This window comes from Neoarius graeffei, chromosome 18, assembly GCF_027579695.1.
Source record: "Neoarius graeffei isolate fNeoGra1 chromosome 18, fNeoGra1.pri, whole genome shotgun sequence".
Classification (NCBI taxonomy): domain Eukaryota; kingdom Metazoa; phylum Chordata; class Actinopteri; order Siluriformes; family Ariidae; genus Neoarius; species Neoarius graeffei.
Genome location: NC_083586.1, coordinates 57,381,232 through 57,405,696, shown reverse-complemented (window position 1 = coordinate 57,405,696; position 24,465 = coordinate 57,381,232). Strand labels below are relative to the sequence as shown.

General features: G+C 41.2%; 1 protein-coding gene across 3 annotated transcripts in view; it reads left to right on the top strand.

Moving 5' to 3' along the window:
* mast1a (microtubule associated serine/threonine kinase 1a) overlaps window positions 1-24,465 on the top strand; it is a 190,622-nt gene that overhangs the window by 121,876 nt on the left and 44,281 nt on the right. For 2 of the 3 annotated variants that reach the window (XM_060899071.1, XM_060899070.1), the window contains exons 3-6: window positions 3,068-3,156; window positions 3,389-3,464; window positions 10,198-10,270; window positions 20,064-20,221. In XM_060899071.1, the coding sequence (XP_060755054.1) occupies window positions 3,068-3,156; window positions 3,389-3,464; window positions 10,198-10,270; window positions 20,064-20,221 (396 nt within the window). Of the gene's footprint in view, window positions 1-3,067; window positions 3,157-3,388; window positions 3,465-10,197; window positions 10,271-18,162; window positions 18,235-20,063; window positions 20,222-24,465 lie in introns of those variants that run through there. The other variant, XM_060899072.1, reaches the window with a different exon arrangement.

The window sequence follows — 24,465 nt, the reverse complement described above, 5'->3', positions numbered from 1 at the left end:
ATAAAGAGTGATTACGTGAGTTATGATATCCTTCCTGGCAGCTCGGACCACAAATCTGTCCATTTTCCTCTGACCTCTCTTATCAACAAGGCCTTTGTTTCCACCCACAGAACTGTCACTCACTCATTCAGTGTTTTTTTGTTTTTCGCACCATTCATAGAGTGTAAACTCCTAGAGACTGGTGTGTGTGTGAAAACCCCAGGAGATCAGCAGTTTCTGAAATACTCAAACCAGCAGTCCATCTGGCTCAAACCAACACCCATGCTACAGTGAAAGAAAGTCACACTTCACTGTGAGATCACAATTTTTCCCGTTCTGATGTTTGAACATTGTGAACATTAACTGAAGCTCTCAATTTGTATCTGCATGATGTTATGCATCAAGAGATTGGCTGATTAGAGAACTGCAGCAGGTGGATGTATGGATGTTTGGCCAGTGAGTGTAACGTGTTGTCTATTTTATTAAAGAACATTACAATTATTGGTAAATCTTTGTGGTATAAGCGGAATAAAGCACTTAAGGATGCGGTGTTATACTGTAAGAACATTTCAGGTTGGTAAAATTAAGTCCATTTCATCACACCACCCTGTGGTTGATTATTTTCCTTTGGCAAGACGACCCCAAGTGTCTTGTTCTTTACATATCGCATATGACTATGAAGAATGTACAGTATACTATATACTCTACAAGTAGACCAGTTCATACACAGAAGCAAATATCAGGCCAATCAGTGAGCTAATTGATATCAGTGAAGACAGCCGGTTAGTCAGATACACACACACATAGGTGTTGTTTGCTAGATCTTAAGCCTAGGTCACAACCAGACGTACGATTTTTTGGCCATGCGATTTTTGGCGTTTCCGAAATCGCTGCGGTTTTTTTTGTTCGTGGAGAAAGACGCACGTTGGCCGTAAGTTTGTCTTGCAACCTGAAAAAACATAAGCGCCCGTAGAGTTTGTTTGACATGACAAAGAACCTCTGCGGCCGGTCTACGGCTCGAAAATCAGCACGTCACACGCGCGCCCTCCGTGCATTTCACGCGCGCCCTCCATGCGTTTCTTGCGGTTTTTTGCACGTACGGCCGGGTGTGACCGAGGCTTTAGACAAGCTTATTATGCAAATGAACTTTCCAAAAATTGCATCATCTCTTTGGGCAGGTTAGATTAGATTGACTTGGCAACCCTTATGAGACGTTTAATTGGCTGATGAAAGACTAGCTAGTCAATTGCAGTGTTTCTTAGCCAGCTTGTTGCTATGGCAACATCTTCCGGTAGTGAGTAATGGGTAACTGTGTTGAACTTTTTATTTGCGTCAAGTAGCTGTATACCACGTATTGTTTTTGTTAGCATGTACGCGGTTTTGATTAGATTTGTTCACGATGGCCGAAAGGTGGCTATTCATTGTATGTGACCATGTGGGATTGTAATCATGACAACAAGGGGAAATGAAAGTTTAGGCTCGATTCATGTTTATATTTTCCAGTCATCTTTGCTTTCACACCCCTAAACTTGGAGAGCGCAGACCAAATCTGTAAACACGACCACTGCGGTTATCTGGATATATTTTTTAAATTCTTAGAATTACATGTCTACACGTGTATCCCAGAGGATTACTGGTACCCGTGAATGTGGATCGTGATATGGAGTCGCCGTATTTCTACATTGGTTATGTTTAGTCACTGTTGAACTTTTGCTGGATTGGGTTGTTGAGCGCAGACTTCCGCCATGGCCAAGTGCCACATCTTGTAACATTAGCGAAAGTGAAACTAAATTCATGGCACCACCCTGCGACTTGGATCCACGCCAAAATTTATTGGGTTCTTCCTTGGCCCATGCTACACCCTTCCACCAAGTTTCATGGAAATCAGACACACAACCAAAGTGGTGTGTAAATGTGCACTGGAAGTATATTAAATCACAAACACGGAAGTGTCTGAATAATTATTTTCCTTCAGTGTATGTGCTTATAAAATATCAGAAATTCATTATGGTGTCCGTGTTGACTTACTGTGATCTCCGTGTTTGGTGTCATTGCGAGTTGAATCGGATTTTGGCCAAATTGCTCTGAATTCTTTGAAGGAATAGTAATTAATTGCATGTTAAAAATGTGAAATTAACTCACCTAAACCTCATGTTCTGGTGATTAAGGCTACATCCACACGACAACGGCAACGAGATTTTATAAAAAAAAATAAAATAAAATATCGCGTCCACATGGGCAACGGATCAGTAAAATATCAGGTACATATGGCAACGCAACGCTTGCTGAAAACGATGCAATACACATGCCACACCTCTACGTGCGCTGTAAGACGGTCCCATCGGAGACACCAGAACAATAGAAGAAGTAGGACGCATGTGCATAAACCCCTTCTTCTACCCGGCTGCGACTACGCGAGGAAATCGTGCCTTCTGTGTGTACAAATTAGTTTTATTAGTGTGCATAGTTTTATATAATTAATTTTCTTATTGTGTGTGAACATTTTGAAAAGCAGTCTTATCCAATAAAAAAAGAAATTCAAGAAATGGTTCCGTTACTTGTTTATTTAAAAGAAAAGCTGTATACAAAAGTGAATGCAATGCAGTGGTTCATACAAAACAGCGAGAGTGCTGCTTGTTCTCGTCATGTGGTTGTGACGTCATCGTAAACAAATCCGTTCTACTCATCCAGACGACTTCGCAACGGCGCCGTTGCCAGATTTTTCCACTCTGGAACCCGTTCTCGTTTTGGGGCACCCAAAACGCCGGTGCCGTGTGGACGCCAGGCCGAAACGATAAACAATTTTATCAGATTCACCTGAATCCGTTGCCGTGTGGACAGCCTCTAAGTCAAACTAGCTGAACGATTTTTTTTTTGCTACACTAGAATCGCTGTAGTTGTCCCTGTTGTTGTTTCAGGTCCTTAATGTGAGTTGCTGGAATGGTCATTTAGTGACATAATAGCGAAGGTGACAATGCAGAGGTTTAGCCTGAATTAACCACTCAGAAGCAACAGGAAACATGCACACACTTTTATACACACATACACTCTTAGACTTATTTCCAGCTTGTTTTTGTGTGTGTTGCAGCTGTCGCACCAGTAACAGAAAGAGTCTGATTCTGACCAGTACGTCCCCGACCCTGCCACGCCCCCACTCACCTCTACCTGGACATATAGGTAAGAAGCGCGCCTTCCTCGTTCATGTGTAACAGACATCTAACTGTGCTTTACTTCCTACAGCAAACATCAAGGATCCTGTTTTTCACAAATCTGTCTTTCACTCACAAATATCCCACTCTTCTGTTGTATTGGGACACTTTTGGTTCGATAAGGGTTGAAAAAATACTGAAATTGTTAATCGTGCAATATTTATTTCTGCTCTGTTTGTTGTTGTTTTTTCTCAAAACAGGAAGTAGTCCACTGGACAGTCCTCGTACCTTTTCACCCAGCGGCCCCGCCCACTTCTCTTTCACCCCTTCTAGAAGGTAAAAAAAAAAAAATCTTGTAGCGCATTATCACTTGCTTTATTGATTCGATTGAAACAAAATTGATTCATTTGAATCACTCAGAGTTGAATGATACACCGAGTGGTGAATCAAATGAATCAATACATTTATTTGAATTGAATTATCACTTGCTTTGTTGATTTGATTCAATTAAAATTATTGATTCATCTTGATTCATTTGAATCACCCCTTAGAGTTGAATGATACCCTGAGTGATGAATCAGAATGAATCAATAATTTTGTTTGAATTGAATTATTGCTTGCTTTCTTGATTTGATTGAAACATTATTGATTCGTTTTGATTCATTTGAATCACTCCTTAGAGCTGAATCCATATCCTGAGTGGTGAATCAAATTAATCAAAACAAATCAATAAATTTGTTTGAATTATCACGTGCTTTGTTGATTTGAGTCAATTAAATTTATTGATTCATTTTGATTCATTTGAATCATCCCTTAGGGCTGAATCCATACCCTGACTGGTGAACCAAATGAATCAAAACGAATCAATAATTTTAATTGAATTGAATTATTACTTGCTTTATTGATTCAGTTGAAATAAAATTATTGATTCGTTTTGATTCATTTGAATCATTCCTTAAGGTGATGATACACGGGGCAACTTTTTGGGCGATTTTGCCAACAACGGGCAACCAGGTGAGACACAGGGTAGCTAATTAGGGCAACAGACAACTGGCAACAACCAATCAGATGAGAGCAAATCTGTTGCCAGGGAGATAGACACCACAAAGATGGAGACTGAAACATTTGCAGCTGTCACTTTTGTCTTGGCTTCAGCCTTTATTTATTTCGCTCAAGTTAGTATCATTTCTGGAACAAAACTGAATAGATCCTCTGGTCAAAAGATAATTTGCCGTTATTTTAACATCTATAAGTCAAAATAACCACGTTATTCTGTTAATGATAAATTAGACAATCTCTGTTACAACTCACGAAAAAAATCATGAGCTGCCTGTCACTTTTTTAACGTGACGCAAGAGAGCTAACGTTATCCCTACAGAGCTAGCGATAACTTTCAGCTAACTATGTTAGCAAAAACCACCGCTAGTTAGCTCAATCCCATTCAATCTCTATGGAGCAGCGGTTAGCTAACAGTAGTTTACACTTGGCTGAAAAAAAATATAATCGATGCCTAATTACAACCTAAACACACAAAAATAGATGTCTGTTGGTTTCCTAAGCATTTGACGAGGTAAATTCAACACTTTGGGCCTCCAGCTTTGTTGAAGTTTTCAGAAGCTCTCAGGTGGTCATGTGATTCGCTGCTAGCACTCTGATTGGATGATCTTAAAAAGTTGCCCAAAAAGGATCAAAATCGTACGTTGCCCAATCTCAGTGGGAACGTGTCGAAGCGCAATTGCCCAGCAACGCTGCCCAAAAAGTCGCCGTGTATCATTACATCACCTTTAGAGCTGAATCATCCCAGGAGTGGTGAATCAAACGAATCAGTGCTCATATACAGTTTTATCCATCAACCCTTATGAGCCTGATTCGATCGAAAGTGCCATTCAGTAAGAGCTAAACCTTTTACAATTTACAGTTTTAAAGATTCAGTACAAAAGTTTAACATATAGCCTTTGTGTGTGTGTGTGTGTGTGTGTGTGTGTATTGTGATGATGTAATCAGTGTGGTTTCTGGAAAAGTCCAAAATATCACTCCATATTAAACATGTTTTGTGGAAGGAATCAATGAAGCACTGGTATTTATTTTTTATTTATTTGAACATTTGTTTATACACTTGTATAATTGGCGAGATTTAGTTTTAAGGACATTTGCACAAATTATAACAAAACTGAAAAACCAGAGACCTTTATTTTGTCCGTCGCGACACTGCTAGGGTGATTCTCATGAAGACCTTCACATTAACAAAGTTTTTCACCTCATTTCAGTATTTTTTTGAAGTTGAGAGCCTAAAATAGAGTATGAACTTTACTATGTTGATCTTTTTTTAATGGAAAAATATTTTAATGGAATTTTATTCTTATTTGAGGCTTACATGATCCAGAATAATACTCATCACCGTTACAGTAAATGATGAAGCTAGATCATGATTTAAAAACATTTTTTGACAATTTATTTCATATTTCCACAAAATATCCCATTAAATGAACAGCACAGTCCATGACAATTACTTTATATATTTTTTTGACATTTACTTATTGCCCTCGCAGTGCATGGTAATGAGAATATTGAGTAACAGTAATGGGATACTCTTTGCTAATTTCACAAATAGCCTGAAATGCTAGCAACCTATAGCTTTGCCACATGTTAAAGCCTTATATTGTGATAATAATCATAAAATAATATATTTTTTTATTTTTAAAAGTAATGAGTATTAAACCATAACAGTAATGATAATAGACAGTGTAACTGAGGACAGATTTAGCAACATTAACATAAATATCACAAAGTAAGAGAAGAGTGAGCAACTGACCTCGTCTCCATTTTGAATCTTGTATCTGAAGTGATGCATCATGGGATAGCTGATCAATTTAAAGGCACGGTGTACTTTTTATAGGGGGGTGAAATCATGAAACGGTAATGAGAAACATTTGGTGCGGACACAGTTTTGTTTAAAATCAAGTACCTTTTTTTGTTCAACACAAAAAATATTAATATTATGCATAAATATAGATGTCTTAAAATAACTTTACACTGTATTATTTTTTTATATAATTAGGAATTTTTATATGATTTAAAGTAAACATTAAAAAAAGGGATGCGGACACATAACGGTAATGAGAATTTCCATAGATTTTTTTTGTTTAATTGATATAAAAATTAGTTTATATGATGATGAAAACCATTTGTCCATACAGTGCTCCCTATTTTCTTTACACAAAATATCAGAGTTTATGTGAATTAAGTATTGATTTTGGAAAATGCGTCCTGGACATGTTCACTGCAGCTTCATGAGACTCACCCGCTAATGGTGATTAGCTAAACACAGTGTGGGTCGTTTACATGGCTTTCATATCAGATGAATAAGGTGCAGCGTGACAGATTTGTAAATGCAAATGTGCACAAATGCATGAATATTCGAGATGGATCTTTTTTTTTTTTTTTAAACGGAACACAAGTCGAGATAATGAATAGCGCTTTAAGTGCTTCTTAATGGTGTAATGGTGCCAGTGTCATCCATTAATTATGATAATGTTTATTATTAGTCATTCAGCAGGCTGAGTCATTTTTGCATGTGTTTACGGTACCCACCTCCTGATGTCTGGAGCAATGACTCGTTTGTCTTGTGAGTGTTCATAGTTTAGTATTACCATGGCGACCGTGTTCAACAATGCCATCGTTAATTTAATCCTGTAGGTCGCCTGAGAAGGGAACAGCAGCTCTGACGGGTAGACACGGGTATTGATGTATTGGCATTTCACGCTCTTATATCGATTTAGTCCTTCTGTTTAATCAGTTATGAGCCACATGGCAGTAGCTCACACACTGTGTATTGATTAAGCCAGTGTTCACACAGCTCTCCAGCGCTCTCGCACACAGGTTTAGAGGAACTGCTAAATTTCAAGACACTACATCTCATATATACGGAGACATCTGAAAACAAAGCTTCTTCGTAAACCATTTCTAATGCGGCGAAATTCTATCATACATGTTCTTGGGTGGATGAGATACTATGGATGTTGAAGATAGACCAGCGCTAACATTGTTCAGGTGAAATCGCCTGTTTAAGTGGTGTACGGTCCAGTCAGTCAAGCTGCTAGGCTGTATGGAAGATTCCCCAAAGTGACAGCAGAGTTTTACAAGCTATGCTGCTGCCAGCGTCCCGGTCAGCTGGCATCGTGTGGCACAACACACAGAAACTAACGAGATTTTGAAGTATCTCAGATCTCAGTGTGGACAGGGAGAGAGGAAAGGATAGCTCATGGGACAGTCCAGTCGTTTATCTGAAAGACGAGTGCAGGGATAGGGGAGGGGAGGGGAGGGGAGTAGCGTGGAGGAAGACAGAGACACGATCGATCAATAGACCAGGCCTGTGGGAGCACATTATTTCCTGTCTGATGGACTTGGCTAAATCAGAGCAGAGCTACTGTGGAGCTTTGGCTATCGGAAAGCTGTTCATGCAGCTTGGCGATGGTTCAGCCAAACCATGCTAACATGGCACAACACTATGTTCACATTGTTTGAACTGTCTTTTTTTTTTAAAGACACCAATAAAAGCTAACATTTGACATTACAGATGGTGTTTGAGGCACTCCGAATCTCAGTACAATGCTTCTTGTCTGCAGAAGTCATGTTTTCTCTCTGCATGTTTACAATGCCAGCGACAGTCCGTCATCAGTTAACAGTTGCTCGGCAACCAACTCAACCGCTAAGTGAACTGCTTTGTTGGCCATAGCTGGAAGCCTCATCAACTCTGCTTTCCATGTGTTACATACAGACTGAAGATTTCCCGACAGTGCAGCTCATATAACATTGCTATCGTTCTTGTTATCTGATCTGGACATGACAGTCCATCTCAAATGTTGGATGATTGTTTATCCAGCTCGGGACACTGCACCAAATTGGTTGTTTAGTCGACTTAAATAGAGTTTTCACTAATACACTTCACCCAAATGCATTTATATGGTTGGTTGAGTCCCATTATTCAGTGGAGAAAGCAACTCTTGTGGAATTGTTTCACAGACTACATCTTTTTCTCAAGTCTTATAACCATTAATGTATCATCTACCATGTTATTATCTTCCACTAAGTGATGCTACATTGTAATATTCTCCAGTAGAACCATCCTACATCCCAGTATTCTCCTGTAGAACCACTCTACATCCCAGTATTTTCCAGTAGAACCATCCTACTTCCCAGTATTCTCCAGTAAAACCACGTAACATCCCAGTATTCTCCAGTAAAACCATGCAACATCCCAGTATTCTCCAGTAAAACCATGCAACATCCCAGTATTCTCCAGTAAAACCATGCAACATCCCAGTATTCTCCAGTAAAACCATGCAACATCCCAGTATTCTCCAGTAAAATGTACTACATCCTAGTGTTCTCCAGTAAAACCATCCTACATCCAAATATTCTCCAGTAGAACCAATCCTACATCCAGGTATTCTCCAAAAGAACCAATCCTACATCCAAGTATTCTCCAATAGAACCAATCCTACATCCAAGTATTCTCCAGTAGAACCAATCCTACATCCCAGTACTCTCCAGTAGAACCATCCTACATCCCAGTATTCTCCAGTAGAGCCATCCTACATCCAAGTATTTTCCAGTAAACCATGCTACATCCTAGTATTCTCCAGTAAAACCATCCTACATCCCAGTACTCTCCAGTAGAACCATCCTACATCCAAGTATTTTCCAGTAAACCATGCAACATCCCAGTATTCCCCAGTAGAACCATCCTACATCCCAGTATTCCCCAGTAGAACCATCCTACATCCCAGTATTCCCCAGTAGAACCATCCTACATCCCAGTATTCCCCAGTAGAACCATCCTACATCCCAGTATTCTCCAGTAGAACCATCCTACATCCCAGTATTCTCCAGTAGAACCATCCTGTATCCAAGTATTCTCCAGTAAAACCATCCTACAGCCCAGTATTCTCCAGTAAACTGTCCTATGTCCCAGTATTCTCCAGTAAAATCATCCTACATCCAAGTATTCTCCAGTAAACCATCCTACATCCAAGTATTTTCCAGTAAACCATGCTACATCCTAGTATTCTCCAGTAAAACCATCCTACGTCCCAGTACCCTCCAGTAGAACCATCCTACATCCAAGTATTTTCCAGTAAACCATGCAACATCCCAGTATTCCCCAGTATAACCATCCTACATCCCAGTATTCCCCAGTATAACCATCCTACATCCCAGTATTCCCCAGTAGAACCATCCTACATCCCAGTATTCCCCAGTAGAACCATCCTACATCCCAGTATTCCCCAGTAGAACCATCCTACATCCCAGTATTCCCCAGTAGAACCATCCTACATCCCAGTATTCCCCAGTAGAACCATCCTACATCCCAGTATTCCCCAGTAGAACCATCCTACATCCCAGTATTCTCCAGTAGAACCATCCTACATCCCAGTATTCTCCAGTAGAACCATCCTGTATCCAAGTATTCTCCAGTAAAACCATCCTACAGCCCAGTATTCTCCAGTAAACTGTCCTATGTCCCAGTATTCTCCAGTAAAATCATCCTACATCCAAGTATTCTCCAGTAAACCATCCTACATCCAAGTATTCTCTAGTAAAACCATCCTACATCCAAGTATTCTCTAGTAAAACCATCCTACATCCAAGTATTCTCCAGTAAACCATCCTACATCCAAGTATTCTCCAGTAAACCATCCTACATCCCAGTATTCTCCAGTAAAACCATCCTGTATCCCAGTATTCTCCAGTAAAACCATCCTACATCCTAGTATTCTCCAGTAAACCATGCTGTATCCCAGTATTCTCCAGTAAACTGTACTACGTCCCAGTGTTATCCAGAGAGCCATGCTACATCTCAGTAACATACAATACAAGTGTGTGGTGTCATGAAAGTTGCAGTAGTCTTCATTCTATGATCAGATGAATCTTCCTTAAATCTAGGTGATAAATTTAAAATAGTAAATAAAACCTAAGTTCGCAGAACGCATCATCTGATAGATTGGGTTAGATTTTAATAAACCTCTGATGGAAAATGTGTGAACTCGTGCACGTTGTGTGTCTTCAGGGCTGATGGACGCCGCTGGTCTCTGGCTTCATTGCCGTCTTCTGGATACGGCACCAACACACCCAGCTCCACGGTACACACTCTCTCTCTCTCTTCAGTTACATTTCTAACACGAACACACTCACACTTTGAGAAACCGATTAGCTTCTCCTCATAGTATTTGTGTAATAAATTAATTGTTCTCCTGTTATCTGTTAAGATGACATAATAAAATCCAGCATGTGTTTCAAACATTTCGACAAAACATACACTGCGGTGCAAACCTTTTTTTTTTTTAATATTCCTGTTTCTGCTGTATCTTTTTCAAAGTTTTTGAATAATTTTCCAGTTACATTTTTACTCGCATAGATGAAAATTTCTCTCTCTCTTTCTGTCCTTTGATCTTTTTGACTAAGATGAAAGAACGCTTGAGCAGCTGGTAGATCAGATTTTATATTTAGTAAAGCTCACTGAAGATAATGAGATTACTTGCATGGCATGAATATGGATGTCTCATAGGGGGATCTCGAGAAGCGATTAGCATGTATTTGCATATTTAATTTCTTAACACACTGTTCAGAAACCCCGTGCGTGTCTGAGCTTATCTTATCGGTGTTCATTTAATTAAAGGTCTCGCACACTTTTCACGCACTCTGAAGAGAGCCTACTTTCACAAAATGTCAAAAAATGTAATTTTATTTTGTTATCAGAAGTTATTTATGAGAACGTGTGTGAGGGAGAGAATTAGAGCAGTGATGTGAAATATCAAATCACATTTCTCATTACACAAGAGCTGTGAACGTCACACATTTGATGGATTAAAGCAGAGATTTACAGGGAAAATATATACAGCGGATATCTGATACAGTACCCAACAAAATTCAAGTGAAAAACGAACAAATGTTTTAGGAAAAGAAAAATAACCTGGTTGTACAAGTGCGCACACCGTAATATAATGAGGCATATCATACACTTGTCATCAATAAAGTGAATCTGATTCACCCCAAATAAAGCTCAGATGTTTCTGTAGAACTTTCTTGACATCATCCATCTTGGTTTAAACCAACTTCTGAAGCCGTGGACCAAAAAGAGCTTATAAAGCGTGTACGGGATCTCGTTATGGAAAAGTATCGATCATTAGATGATTTAAAAAGAGTTAAGACGTACCATGGAATATCATGAAGGCCATCATGAACAAGTCAGAAAATGGGGCACCTCAGTGTCATTGCCAATAACAGAACGTCCCTCCATATTTGACGAAAGGCTTTTCATTGAGGCTCCCAAGAGACCTCCAGCAACGTTCACAGAGCTGCAGGAATTTTTGGCAAGGAACTGGTCACTCCCTGAATGGAGTCAGGTGGCTAGAAGGAAGTTCTTTCTCACAAAAAAACCCTTCCAAGCCAGTCTAAATCAACCAAACCATGTGTCTGAAGAGACCAAGGTAGAACTTTTTGGGAATAATGCTAAAAGATGTCTTTAGCACAAAAACAAGACCGCTTATTACCTAAAGAACACCATACCCACAGTGAAGCATGGTGGTGGCAGCATCGTGCTATAGTGCTGCTTCTTTTCAGCTGGGACTAGGACTCTAGTCAAAATCCCTGGAATCATGAACAGTTCCAAACCTGCACGACTCTGTTAGACAGATGAAGATGGAGAAAAATTAATCATTCAGCCCGACCCAAACAACCCAAAGCATGAATCCAAGTCAACAAAGGAAGTTCAGAAGATGATGATCAGCATTTTGGAATGTCCCAGTCAGAGCCCACATTCAACACCGATTGAAAACCTGTGGACTGACTTGAAGAAGGCGGATCACAGGATATCATCTCGCATATTGATAGCTGTGGAGTATTTTCGCAAGGAAGAGTGGAATAAAATTGACAAGTCAAAATGTGCTACGTTTGTAGACTCTTATCCAAAAAGACTGAGTGCTGCACGACAAGCAAAAGGTGCTTTAACAAAGTATTAGTATAAATACGGAAGTGATTATAGGAAATTGCGCATGCTGATTGGTCGAGAGATTACGTTTGCATGTCGCTTTTGAAGTTTGAAATAAATTATTTTTTAATACGATTTTTATTTTTTTTTAAATAATCACCTGTGTATTTATACTGAAACAATTCTCCACCTCAGGCTCAGTGAATATCCGTGAATATTATCCATACAGGACACTTTTTCGATGGAATAAAAACGTGTTCTATTCCCTTCTAGCGGGTTTCATTCATTTGGTTTGATCCCATGCAATATTGTTAGCATATCGCTTATGCGACGTGTATTGCGTCGCTCTACCCAATGGAGAATGAGTGTTGATTATGGTTTACGATATTGCATGGTTGTCAAGACGACATGATGTCACACATCGGAGACGTAAAACTTCCGCGCTAGCAAGCTGTGACAATTTGTAAAGAAACATGGTCGCCAGGTTTGCTTCGTTAAATACGGAAGATTTTGAGAGACTTTTGAAAGAGAAAGACGCGTCGAACACCCGAAAGAAATGTGTACTGTATGTATGATGATAATAATAAGTGTTGCCAGGCAAAACAAACCTCGCCTGGTAGCATTTATAATGACTACAAAGGAAGATATCGCGAAAAAACTATTTTGACCCTTTTGGTGACCTTGACCTTGTGTGTGAACATACTTGGCCAATAAACATGGTTCTGATTCTCTGCTGCTCTCAGTCAATCGGAACACACCGTACTGCTCTCAGCCAATCAGAACACACCGTACTGCTCTCAGCCAATCAGAACACACCGTACTGCTCTCACACTGTACTGCACGATTGCTACACTCTTACATTCTTACAGCACGATGACATAGTGGCTACCGCCTTTATATGAAATAGTAGCCACAAAAACCTTGACCAGATGACCCCCAAAATGTTGGAGGTTCTATTTGAGACCAATGCCCATCTAGCCTGAAAGTTTCATGAAGATTGGTCCAGCTGTTTTCCCGTAATATAATTAACAAACAAACAAACCCCACTGAAAACAATGGGAGCGTTCGCCGTGACATCACGAAATGGTTACGTGATGTTTTGGTTGGCAAGAGGCTATTTATACAGTGGGGCAAAAAAGTATTTAGTCAGTCACCAATTGTGCAAGTTCTCCCACTTAAAAAGATGAGAGAGGCCTGTAATTTTCATCATAGGTATACCTCAACTATGAGAGACAAAATGAGAAAAAAATCCAGAAAATCACATTGTCTGATTTTTAAAGAATTTATTTGCAGATTATGGTGGAAAATAAGTATTTGGTCAATAACAAAAGTTCATCTCAATACTTTGTTATATACCCTTTGTTGGCAAACGTTTTCTGTAAGTCTTCACAAGGTTTTCACACACTGTTGCTGGTATTTTGGCCCATTCCTCCATGCAGATCTCCTCTAGAGCAGTGATGTTTTGGGGCTGTCGCTGGGCAACACGGACTTTCAACTCCCTCCAAAGATTTTCTATGGGGTTGAGATCTGGAGACTGGCTAGGCCACTCCAGGACCTTGAAATGCTTCTTACAAAGCCACTCCTTCATTGCCCGGGTGGTGTGTTTGGGATCATTGTCATGCTGAAAGACCCAGCCACGTTTCATCTTCAATGCCCTTGCTGATGGAAGGAGGTTTTCACTCAAAATCTCACGATACATGGCCCCATTCATTCTTTCCTTTACACGGATCAGTCGTCCTGGTCCCTTTGGAGAAAAACAGCCCCAAAGCATGATGTTTCCACCCCCATGCTTCACAGTAGTTTTGGCGTTCTTTGGATGCAAGTCAGCATTCTTTCTCCTCCAAACACGACAAGTTGAGTTTTTACCAAAAAGTTCTATTTTGGTTTCATCTGACCATATGACATTCTCCCAGTCCTCTTCTGGATCATCCAAATGCTCTCTAGCAAACTTCAGACGGGCCTGGACATGTACTGGCTTAAGCAGGGGGACACGTCTGGCACTGCAGGATTTGAGTCCCTGGCGGCGTAGTGTGTTACTGATGGTAGCCTTTGTTACTTTGGCCCCAGCTCTCTGCAGGTCATTCACTAGGTCCCCCCGTGTGGTTCTGGGATTTTTGCTCACCGTTCTTGTGATCATTTTGACCCCACAGGGTGAGATCTTGCGTGGAGCCCCAGATCGAGGGAGATTATCAGTGGTCTTGTATGTCTTCCATTTTCTAATAATTGCTCCCACAGTTGATTTCTTCACACCAAGCTGCTTACCTATTGCAGATTCAGTCTTCCCAGCCTGGTGCAGGTCTACAGTTTTGTTCTGGTGTCCTTTGACAGCTCTTTGGTCTTGGCCATAGTGGAATTTGGAGTGTGACTGTTTGAGGTTGTGGACAGGTGTCTTTTATACTGATAACGAGTTCAAACAGGTGCCATTAATACAGGTAACGAGTGGAGGACAGAGGAGCCTCTTAAAGAAGTTGTTACAGGTCTGTGAGAGCCAGAAACCTTGCTTGTTTGTAAGTGACCGAATACTTATTTTACCGAAGAATTTACCAATTAATTCATTAAAAATCCTACAATGTGATTTCCTGGATTCTTTCCCCCCATTCTGTCTCTCATAGTTGAAGTGTACCTATGATGAAAATTACAGGCCTCTCTCAGCTTTTTAAGTGGGAGAACTTGCACAATTGGTGGCTGACTAAATACTTTTTTGCCCCACTGTAAATGGCCGATCGGAGTTATCGGGTCATTAATTAATTATGGTAGTGTTGTGTTATCGGCTGCACATGCAGATTTGACAAGAATGATCCCAAGAGCTTTTACCGTATTAAAAAAAACCCTGAAGCTCGCCGAACGCTTTGGATCGCAGCAATTAAGCGTGACAAGTGGGAACCAACCGACAACGGCCGTGTTTGTTTTTGTTAGATAAAATTTCCTCATCAGAAATAATTTGTTGTGCTATGACATTGCTTAGATATCAACCAAAAGATGAGTAAAAATGCACGAGCAGCTGATTTGTATGCAGTACACAAGTACGATTTCCACAAACGCACTCGCGGCAAATTTATGTACTTTTTGCAGTATAAATATTTGACATTAGAAGATTGGTCGAACTTTTCATGATATGTATTTGAAAATAAATAGCATAGCCTGGATTTAAAACACTGCTTGTGCATTCTAAATGTAGAACTTGCTTAAGTTTCATACTGTAATGTATATCTTTGGTGTGTGCGTGTGAGGCAACAACATTAACTTATGTTTCAAAGATTATATTGTGCCTATTTAATCTTTGTCTTTTTATAATTAGGCACAAAAAGCAAATGTCTCGTCTCATCTCATCTCATCATCTCTAGCCGCTTTATCCTGTTCTACAGGGTCGCAGGCAAGCTGGAGCCTATCCCAGCTGACTACGGGCGAAAGGCGGGGTACACCCTGGACACATAGACACAGACAACCATTCACACTCACATTCACACCTACGGTCAATTTAGAGTCACCAGTTAACCTAACCTGCATGTCTTTGGACTGTGGGGGAAACCGGAGCACCCGGAGGAAACCCACGCGGACACGGGGAGAACATGCAAACTCCACACAGAAAGGCCCTCGCCGGCCCCGGGGCTCGAACCCGGACCTTCTTGCTGTGAGGCAACAGCGCTAACCACTACACCACCGTGCTGCCCAAAAGCAAATATAAATGAGTATTTCAATAAAACAACTGAATAATTAGCACTTGTATGCATCAAGAGACTTATAGGCTTTCGTTGATTCTTCTGTGTATATTGAAGGCGTGTCAATCACATACAGGTCGATATCGCCGAAAGTCAGGCCAGGGGTTTGGATTTGGGTCCGATTTGTCCGTAACTGCTTAAGGATCAGGCAAAACTTTGGTGCCACTGTTGTACAGAAGCTTTGCTGCATATCTTTGCTTAGCATCAGTTGGCAACGAACTTGCATACTGCGATAAATCGCTACGAAAACTAGGTGATGATGCAACTTTGTCAGCTATTGTGAATGTGAATGGTTCTTGCCAACCAATTTTATGCACATGCGCAGTATCACGTTACGTTCTAGTTTGGCGGAGGCTCCCATACCTCGCCCCCTGGTGGACTCCGTCCTGGGCGAGGTAATAATAATAATAATAATGGCTTTATTTCGTGGTATATCAGATATATTCCATTCAGCTACTTGTCTTCGACTCGTTCCGTATCATGCTAGCTGAATGGAATATATCTGATACACCATGAAAAAAAGTCAGCCAATATTATTTACATAATAACCTTGACTTCTTCGTCTTTGTTATTATTCACTGATATTCACTTTGCCTTCAGCGAACAACTGTTAATTAGTTAAGGGGTATGCATACTTATGCAAACAGGGTTTTTTTCCCTTCTTTTTGTTTTTCCTGGCTGGCCCCTCTTCTCTTCACCCTGTACACTGCGGACTTCTACTACAACTCGGAGCTGTGTCACATTCAGAAGTTCGCCGATGACACAGTCATGGTTTGGTGTATCAGTGACGACAGAGAGGAGGAGTATAGGAGCCTGGTGAGGGACTTTGCTGTGTGGTGCAACAGGAACCATCTGCAGCTCAACACCTCGAAGACCAAGGAGCTGGTCATTTGACTTTGGGAGGTCCAGACCAAGGTCACGACCAGTTCTGACTGAGGGAGTCGAGGTGGAGGCTGTGGATTCCTACAGGTACCTCGGGCTGTGGCTGGACAGCAAGCTGGACTGGACTTGCAACAACAACCACCTGTACAGGAAGGGACAGAGCAGGCTATTCTTCCTTAGGAGGCTGCGGTCCTGTAACATCTGCAGGAAACTCCTGTGGATGTTCTATCAGTCTGTGGTCGCCAGTGTCCTGTTTTACACCGTGGTGTGCTGGGGGGGCAGCACATCCAAGAAGGACACATCCAGGCTGGACAAACTGATCAGGCGGGCCGGCTCTGTGGTCGGCATGAAGCTGGACTCTCTGGTGACGGTGGCAGAGAAGAGGACTATGGACAAACTACTGAACATCATGGACGATGCCAGTCACCCTCTGCACACCGTCATCAGCAACCAGAGGAGCCTGTTCAGTGACAGAATGCTCCTTCCCAAGTGCAGGAAGAACAGACTCAAAAACTCCTTTGTCCCTCACGCCATCAGACTGTACAACTCCTCTCTGGGGTGGAGGAGGGGTAACAGGAGGACAGAGGACGGGAAGGAGTAGTAGCCTAGCCTGACAATAAGCAATACTGGACAATGTGCGATATAATGCGCAATATAAAGTGCAAGATCTCTCCTGCTGCCCACCCCCCCTTTTTTTTCCTTCCCCCCTTCCCCATATCTTATTCTTTTTTATATTTGTATATGTAAATAATTTAATTTAATTTATCTAGAAGTTTTTCTCTATTTTCTATTCTCTGTTTATCCTGTAATGATGCTGCTGGAATCTTAATTTCCCTGAGGGAACCCGCCCAAAGGCATCAATAAAGTTTTATCTTATCTAATCTAATCTAATCTAATCTAATCTAATCTAATCTAATCTTTCCCTAAAAAAATTATATTTGATTTTCAGTTTAGTTGCTGTGTCACATATTAAAGGTGGAAAAAAGATCAGACATGATTTATCTTGATTTTATTTTTATTTAACCTCACAAAGACCTCTCTCTCTCTCTCTCTCTCTCTCTCTCTCATATCCCCCCCTCTGAGCCGCTTTCGTGCTCCATTAGGTAGCCTATTAGCGGTGGCAAGAGCAGCTCGGCTAAACTAATGACAGGAAGACAGGGTGAACAGAGGAGGAGTAGCTCTGAGGGCTCAGACTCATAATGTCAGAGCCAACAAGGCTGATGAGCACAGGAGATCCCTTTCATCCCTCCCACACACACACACCTCAATCCTAACACAGTTATTCAGCAGTATTTAGCAGTAGACTCTCTTCAGTGATTGAGACAGAATTATGTTAGACATTTATACAGAGAGACAGAGGACACGGTGATGGAGCTGGTATAAGACTCAGCATTTCCCCACAGCAAATGGATCCTTTATTCAGGCTCTGACTCACCCCGGAGCGGGGGTTTAGTCTGCTGAAGATGATCAGAGAACAACTCACACACACTCCAGACGTAAACACGGCACTGTTTTGGTTTGTTCAAGCACCAGTCCTAATCCTTATTTCCTTATAACTACAATTAACGCATTATTTCATAATTTTAAAATCATAATGTAAGAAACATTAGCGATATGCTTGAAAGTTTGTGAACCCTTTAGAATTTTCTATATTTCTGCATAAACATGACCTAAAACATCATCAGATTTTCACACAAGTCCTAAAAGTAGATAAAGAGAACCCAGTTAAACAAATGAGACAAAAATATTATACTTGGTCATTTATTTATTGAGGAAAATGAGCCAATATTACATATCTGTGAGTGGCAAAAGGATGTGAACCTTTGCTTTCAGTATCTGGTGTGACCCCCTTGTGCAGCAATAACTGCAACTAAACGTTTGCGGTAACTGTTGATCAGTCCTGCACACCGGCGTGGAGGAATTTTAGCCCATTCCTCCGTACAGAACAGCTTCAACTCTGGGATGTTGGTGGGTTTCCTCACATGAACTGCTCGCTTCAGGTCCTTCCACAGCATTTCCATTATATTAAGGTCAGGACTTTGACTTGGCCATTCCAAAACATTAACTTTATTCTTCTTTAACCATTCTTTGGTAGAACGACTTGTGTGCTTAGGGTCGTTGTCTTGCTGCATGACCCACCTTCTCTTGAGATTCAGTTCATGGACAGATGTCCTGACATTTTCCTTTAGAATTCGTTGGTATAATTCAGAATTCATTGTTCCATCAATGATGGCAAGCCGTCCTGGCCCAGATGCAGCAGAACAGGCCCAAACCGTGATACTACCATCACCATGTTTCACAGATGGGATAAGGTTCTTATGCTGGAATGCAGTGTTTTCCTTTCTCCAAACATAACGCTTCTCGTTTAAACCAAAAAGTTCTATTTTGGTCTCATCCATCCACAAAATATTTTTCCAATAGCCTTCTGGCTTGTCCATGTGATCTTTAGCAAACTGCAGACGAGCAGCAATGTTCTTTTTGGAGAGCAGTGGCTTTCTCCTTGCAACCCTGCCATGCACACCATTGTTGTTCAGTGTTCTCCTGATGGTGGACTCATGAACATGAACATTAGCCAATGTGAGAGAGGCCTTCAGTTGCTTAGAAGTTACCCTGGGGTCCTTTGTGACCTCGCCAACTATTACACGCCTTGCTCTTGGAGTGATCTTTGTTGGTCGACCACTCCTGGGGAGGGTAACAGTGGTCTTGAATTTCCTCCATTTGTACACAATCTATCTGACTGTGGATTGGTGGAGTCCAAACTCTTTAGAGATGGTTTTGTAACCTTTTGCAACCTGATGAGCATCAACAACGCTTTTTCTGAGGTCCTCAGAAATCTCCTTTGTTCATGCCGTGATACACTTCCACAAACATGTGTTGTGAAGATCAGACTTTGATAGATCCCTGTTCTTTAAATAAAACAGGGTGCCCACACACATGATTGTCATCCCATTGATTGAAAACACCTGACTCTAATTTCACCTTCAAATTAACTGCTAATCCTAGAGGTCCACATACTTTTGCCACTCTCGAATATGTTATATTGGATCATTTTCCTCAATAAATAAATGACCAAGTATAATATTTTTGTCTCATTTGTTTAACTGGGTTCTACTTTTAGGACTTGCGTGAAAATCTGATGATGTTTTAGGTCACGTTTATGCAGAAATATAGAAAATTCTAAAGGGTTCATAAACTTTGAAGCACCATTGTACAGTCCTGTGCGAAACTCTTAGGCACCCTTCTCATTTCTTGATTCTGACTGGTCAAAAGGTGTTGATTAATGTTCTGTAACAGCATTGCATCTGTTCTGTTCTCTTCCGTCCTGATGTTTTCCCTCATGACCAGTCATCGAGCTCGTCTCAAGAGCGTCTGCACCAGTTGCCCTTCCAGCCCACCATGGATGAGCTGCACTTCCTGTCCAAACACTTCGGCAGCACCGAGAGCATGACGGACGACGACGGACGCAGGTCGCCACACGTACGGCCGCGCTCGAGGAGCCTCAGGTACACACATCATACTGGAAGAGTGAACGTTAGCAGCACATACATAGTAACAAGGTTGGGTCAATTTGGGTCAGTCACAAATGATTTTTATTTACTTCCCTTCAGTAATGCCATGTCACAGTGTCGCTAATGCAGGGTGTCTGAAAATGATGAGCTTTTATCTGATGTAAAAAAAAATCAACCAGGAACTAATACTGGGATACTGGGAAACATATTGAGTTACTTTGGATATCACATTTTAGCAAGTTCCTTTGTCTTCATTTCATGATCTGAAGGTCAGAATCAGCTGCCGTTTAAAATTTATTTTGTCGTTATTGATGTGGATGCATCACAGCATACATGTTAATAGTTATTCCACGAAATCAAGTTATACACTGTCTTCCAAAAGTATTCATCCCCCTTGGTGTTTGTCCTGTTTTGTCGCATTACAAGCTGGAATTAAAATAGATTTTTGGAAGATTGGCACAATTTGATTTACACAACATGCTGACCACTTTAAAGGTGCACACTGTTGTTTTATTGTGAGACAAACAATAATGAAGATGAAAAAAACAGAAATCTGGAGTGTGCATAAGTATTCACCCCCTTTCGTATGAAACCCCTAAATAAGAGCTGGTCCAACCGATTCACTTCATAAGTCACATAATTAGTTGATTAAGATCCACCTGTGTGCTATCAAAGTCTCACATGATCTGTCACATGATGTCTGTATAAAATCAACCAGTTCTGGAAGGACCCTGACTCTGTAACACGACTAAGCAAGCAACATGAGAACCAAGGAGCCTCCAAACAGGTCAGAGACAAAGTTGTGGAGAAGTATAGATCAGGGTTGGGTTATAAAAAATATCCCAAACTTTGAATATCCCAGGGAGCGCCATTAAATCCATTATAGCAAAATGGAAAGAATATGGCACCACTACAAACCTAACAAGAGAAGGCCCCGCCCACCAAAACTCACAGACCAGGCAGGGAGGGCATTAATCAGAGATGCAACAAAGACACCAAAGATAACACTGAAGGAGCTGCAAAGATCCGCAGCAGAGATGGGAGTATCTGTCCATAGGACCACTTTAAAGCTCATAGGCAATGGTTTTAAATTTTATGCACATTTGAAAATTTATATGTTAAAAAACTCTCTGTAATTTTCTTCTGGTCCCACGAAGTATTGTTAATAAGTAATAATTAAAATAAGTTAGCGCAGATCATGGTGAATTTCTGTTCGGCGATTTTCGTGACCACTCGGCGCGTGACGTCATTTAAGACAAACAAACCGCTTGAGTTGAGTCCACTTCACTTTACTTGCATTGCCGTTCGGCTTGAGTGCAGACGTGCGTTCTGGAATTTCCAAAGAAAAACCCCATGCCTTATTGTTGTGCAGTGAAGTGTAACAACGGGACCGGTTCAGGAAGAAGTTTTTACCTTTTTCCAAGAGAGGAGAAGAGGCAGAGAGAGTGGATTGGCTTTTTCCGGAAGAGGAGAAGAGGTGGAGCGAGAGGATTGGCTTTTTCCAGAAGAGGAGAAGAGGTGGCGCGAGAGGATTGGCTTTTTCCGAAAAAGGAGAAGAGGCAGAGTGAGAGGGTTGGCTTTTTCCGGAAAAGGAGAAGAGGCAGAGCAAGTGGGTTGGCTTTTTCCGAAAGAGGAGACGAGGCGGAGAGAGTGGATTGTGCATGTGAAGCCAGAGGGTTGTTTTTTCTGGAAGAGGAGAAGAGGTGGAGAGAGTGGATTGGCTTTTTCCAAAAGAGGAGAAGAGGCGGAGCGAGTGGGTTGGCTTTTTCCGAAAAAGAAGAGGCAGAGCAAGTGGGTTGGCTTTTTCCGAAAGAGGAGAAGAGGCAGAGAGAGTGGATTGTGCGCGTGAAACAAAATCAAGCAGTCAAAGAAGAAACGGACCAGCAACGCTCAAGCAAAAAGGAGAAGATTGGAGGTAAACATTTTTACTTTTGCTTGCAATTGACAAGTCAAGAATCCTGAGGGATCCTGTACAGTCATTGTGGAAATGAGACAAAGGGATATTTCCTCGCTTAGAGTCGGCTATAAATAGTATAATGCCGCCGATGACCGGCTAATGCAGCCTACTGGCGCACTGTCAAGTAATCGTTCCCTATATCCACTCGGGAGGGCGGTTTAATTATTCTTCAAAAGGGCTCTTGTTTAGTATTACGACGAAAGTAAGAATTTATCATAACTACCAGGATAAATCGTTTGGGCGCGAGTCTTGTTGAGGTCCGGGGTCACCGCGATCAGAGTCGGCCGAGTCGCTGTCCAATTCCGAGGCTGCACGGTCAAACCAGTGAGCTACATTCAGCGATTGCTTCGCAACGGCCATAGGTTCATACATATATGGTTTCACCTCTTGATATTTAATTTGGAGAGTTCCTACTTCAAAATCACTATCGCTTTCAGACATTTTACACAACCTCTCACAACCAAAGTCCGTACACGTGTGCTCGGTTCGCAGGTAAACACAGAACTGCTCCCAGTCTGTTTGGCTTAAATGACATCACGACAACAGTCCCCTGGCTGTGAAAGTGCGCATAAGTGAGATGTAAACAAACCTTCGGAAATTGGTCAAAACAGTATATTTTAACCATTTTATTCAATTTTAGGGTGAAAATTAGACACTCGGAAAAATAAATTTGCTTTTTGGGTCGTTCTTCTAGACAATAAAGCTGATATTTTACGTTTCAACTCGGACCATTGCCTATGACCTTTAAGCCGTACGCTCCACAGAGTGGGCGGATCTTTATGGAAGACTGGCCAGAAAAAAGCCACTGCTTAAAGAAAACACATTTGGAGTTTGCCCAACAGCATGTTACAGACTCCCCAAACACATGGAAGAAGATTCTCTGGTCAAATGAGACAAAAATTGAACTTTTTGGCCATCATGGGAAACCCCATGTGTGGCGCAAACCCATCACCCCGAGAACACCGTTCCTATAGTGAAGCATGGTGGTGGCAGCATCATGCTGTGGGGATATTTTTCATCTGCAGGGACAGGAAAGCTGGTCAGGACTGAAGGAAAGATGGATGGCACTAAATACAGGCCAATTCTGTAGGAAAACCTGTTTGAGTCGGCCAGAGGTTTGAGACTGGGATGAAGGTTCACGTTCCAGCAGGACAATGACCCTAAACATACTGCTAAAGCTACACTGGAGTGGTTTAAAGGGAAACAGCTAAATGTCTTGGAATGGCCGAGTCAAAGCCCAGACTTTGATCCAATGGAGAATCTGTGGCATAACCTGAAGATTGTTGTACACCAACACAACCCATCTAACTTGAAGGAGTTGGAGCAGTTTTGCCTTGAGGAATGGGCAAAAATCCCATTGGCTAGATGTGCTAAACTAATAGAGACATACCCCAAGAGACTTGCAGCTGTAATTGCAGCAAAAGGTCGCTCTACAAAGTATTGACTTTGGGGGGTGAATACCTATGCACACTCCAGATTTTTTTTAATCTTAATTATTACTTGTGTAACAGTAAAAAAAGTAATAAGTGGTAGACATGTTGTGTAAATCAGATGGTGCACTCTCCAAAAATCCATTTTAATTCCAGTTTATAATGTGACAAAACAGGACAAACACCAAGTGGGATGAATACTTTTGCAAGACACTGTACATGAGCTGATGGGCGACGAGGCTATAATCCATGTACAATGAGATTGAGTGGAATAACTGTTTTATTCGATCCACATTCACTGGATTTTGCGAAATAGAGCATTTTTATTTTTTGCAAATTCGATAAATAAAAACTTGATACAAAATGTCTGACAAAATCATTTCCGCGTAGAATGTGAACAAACCGGCGAAATGGCAGGAGCAATTTGTGAAAAATGTGATGATAATTCTTGAAAAATAAAAAAAAGATACTTTTATTCCATATTTTGTTGTTGGGGTTTTTTTTGTATTTTTGGGGTTTTCTTCTTCTTTAGGGGTTTTTTTTTTCGGTTGGCAAAAAGAATGTATCGTTTTTCAAGAATTATTATTATTATTATTATTATTATAGCATTTTTCACAAATTGCTACTATCATTTCGCCGGTTGGGCGGCATGGTGGTGTAGTGGCTAGCGCTGTCGCCTCACAGCAAGAAGGTCCGGGTTCGAGCCCCGGGGCCGGCGAGGGCCTTTCTGTGTGGAGTTTGCATGTTCTCCCCATGTCCGTGTGGGTTTCCTCCGGGTGCTCCGGTTTCCCCCACAGTCCAAAGACATGCACGTTAGGTTAACTGGTGACTCTAAGGTGGGGTTTACATTA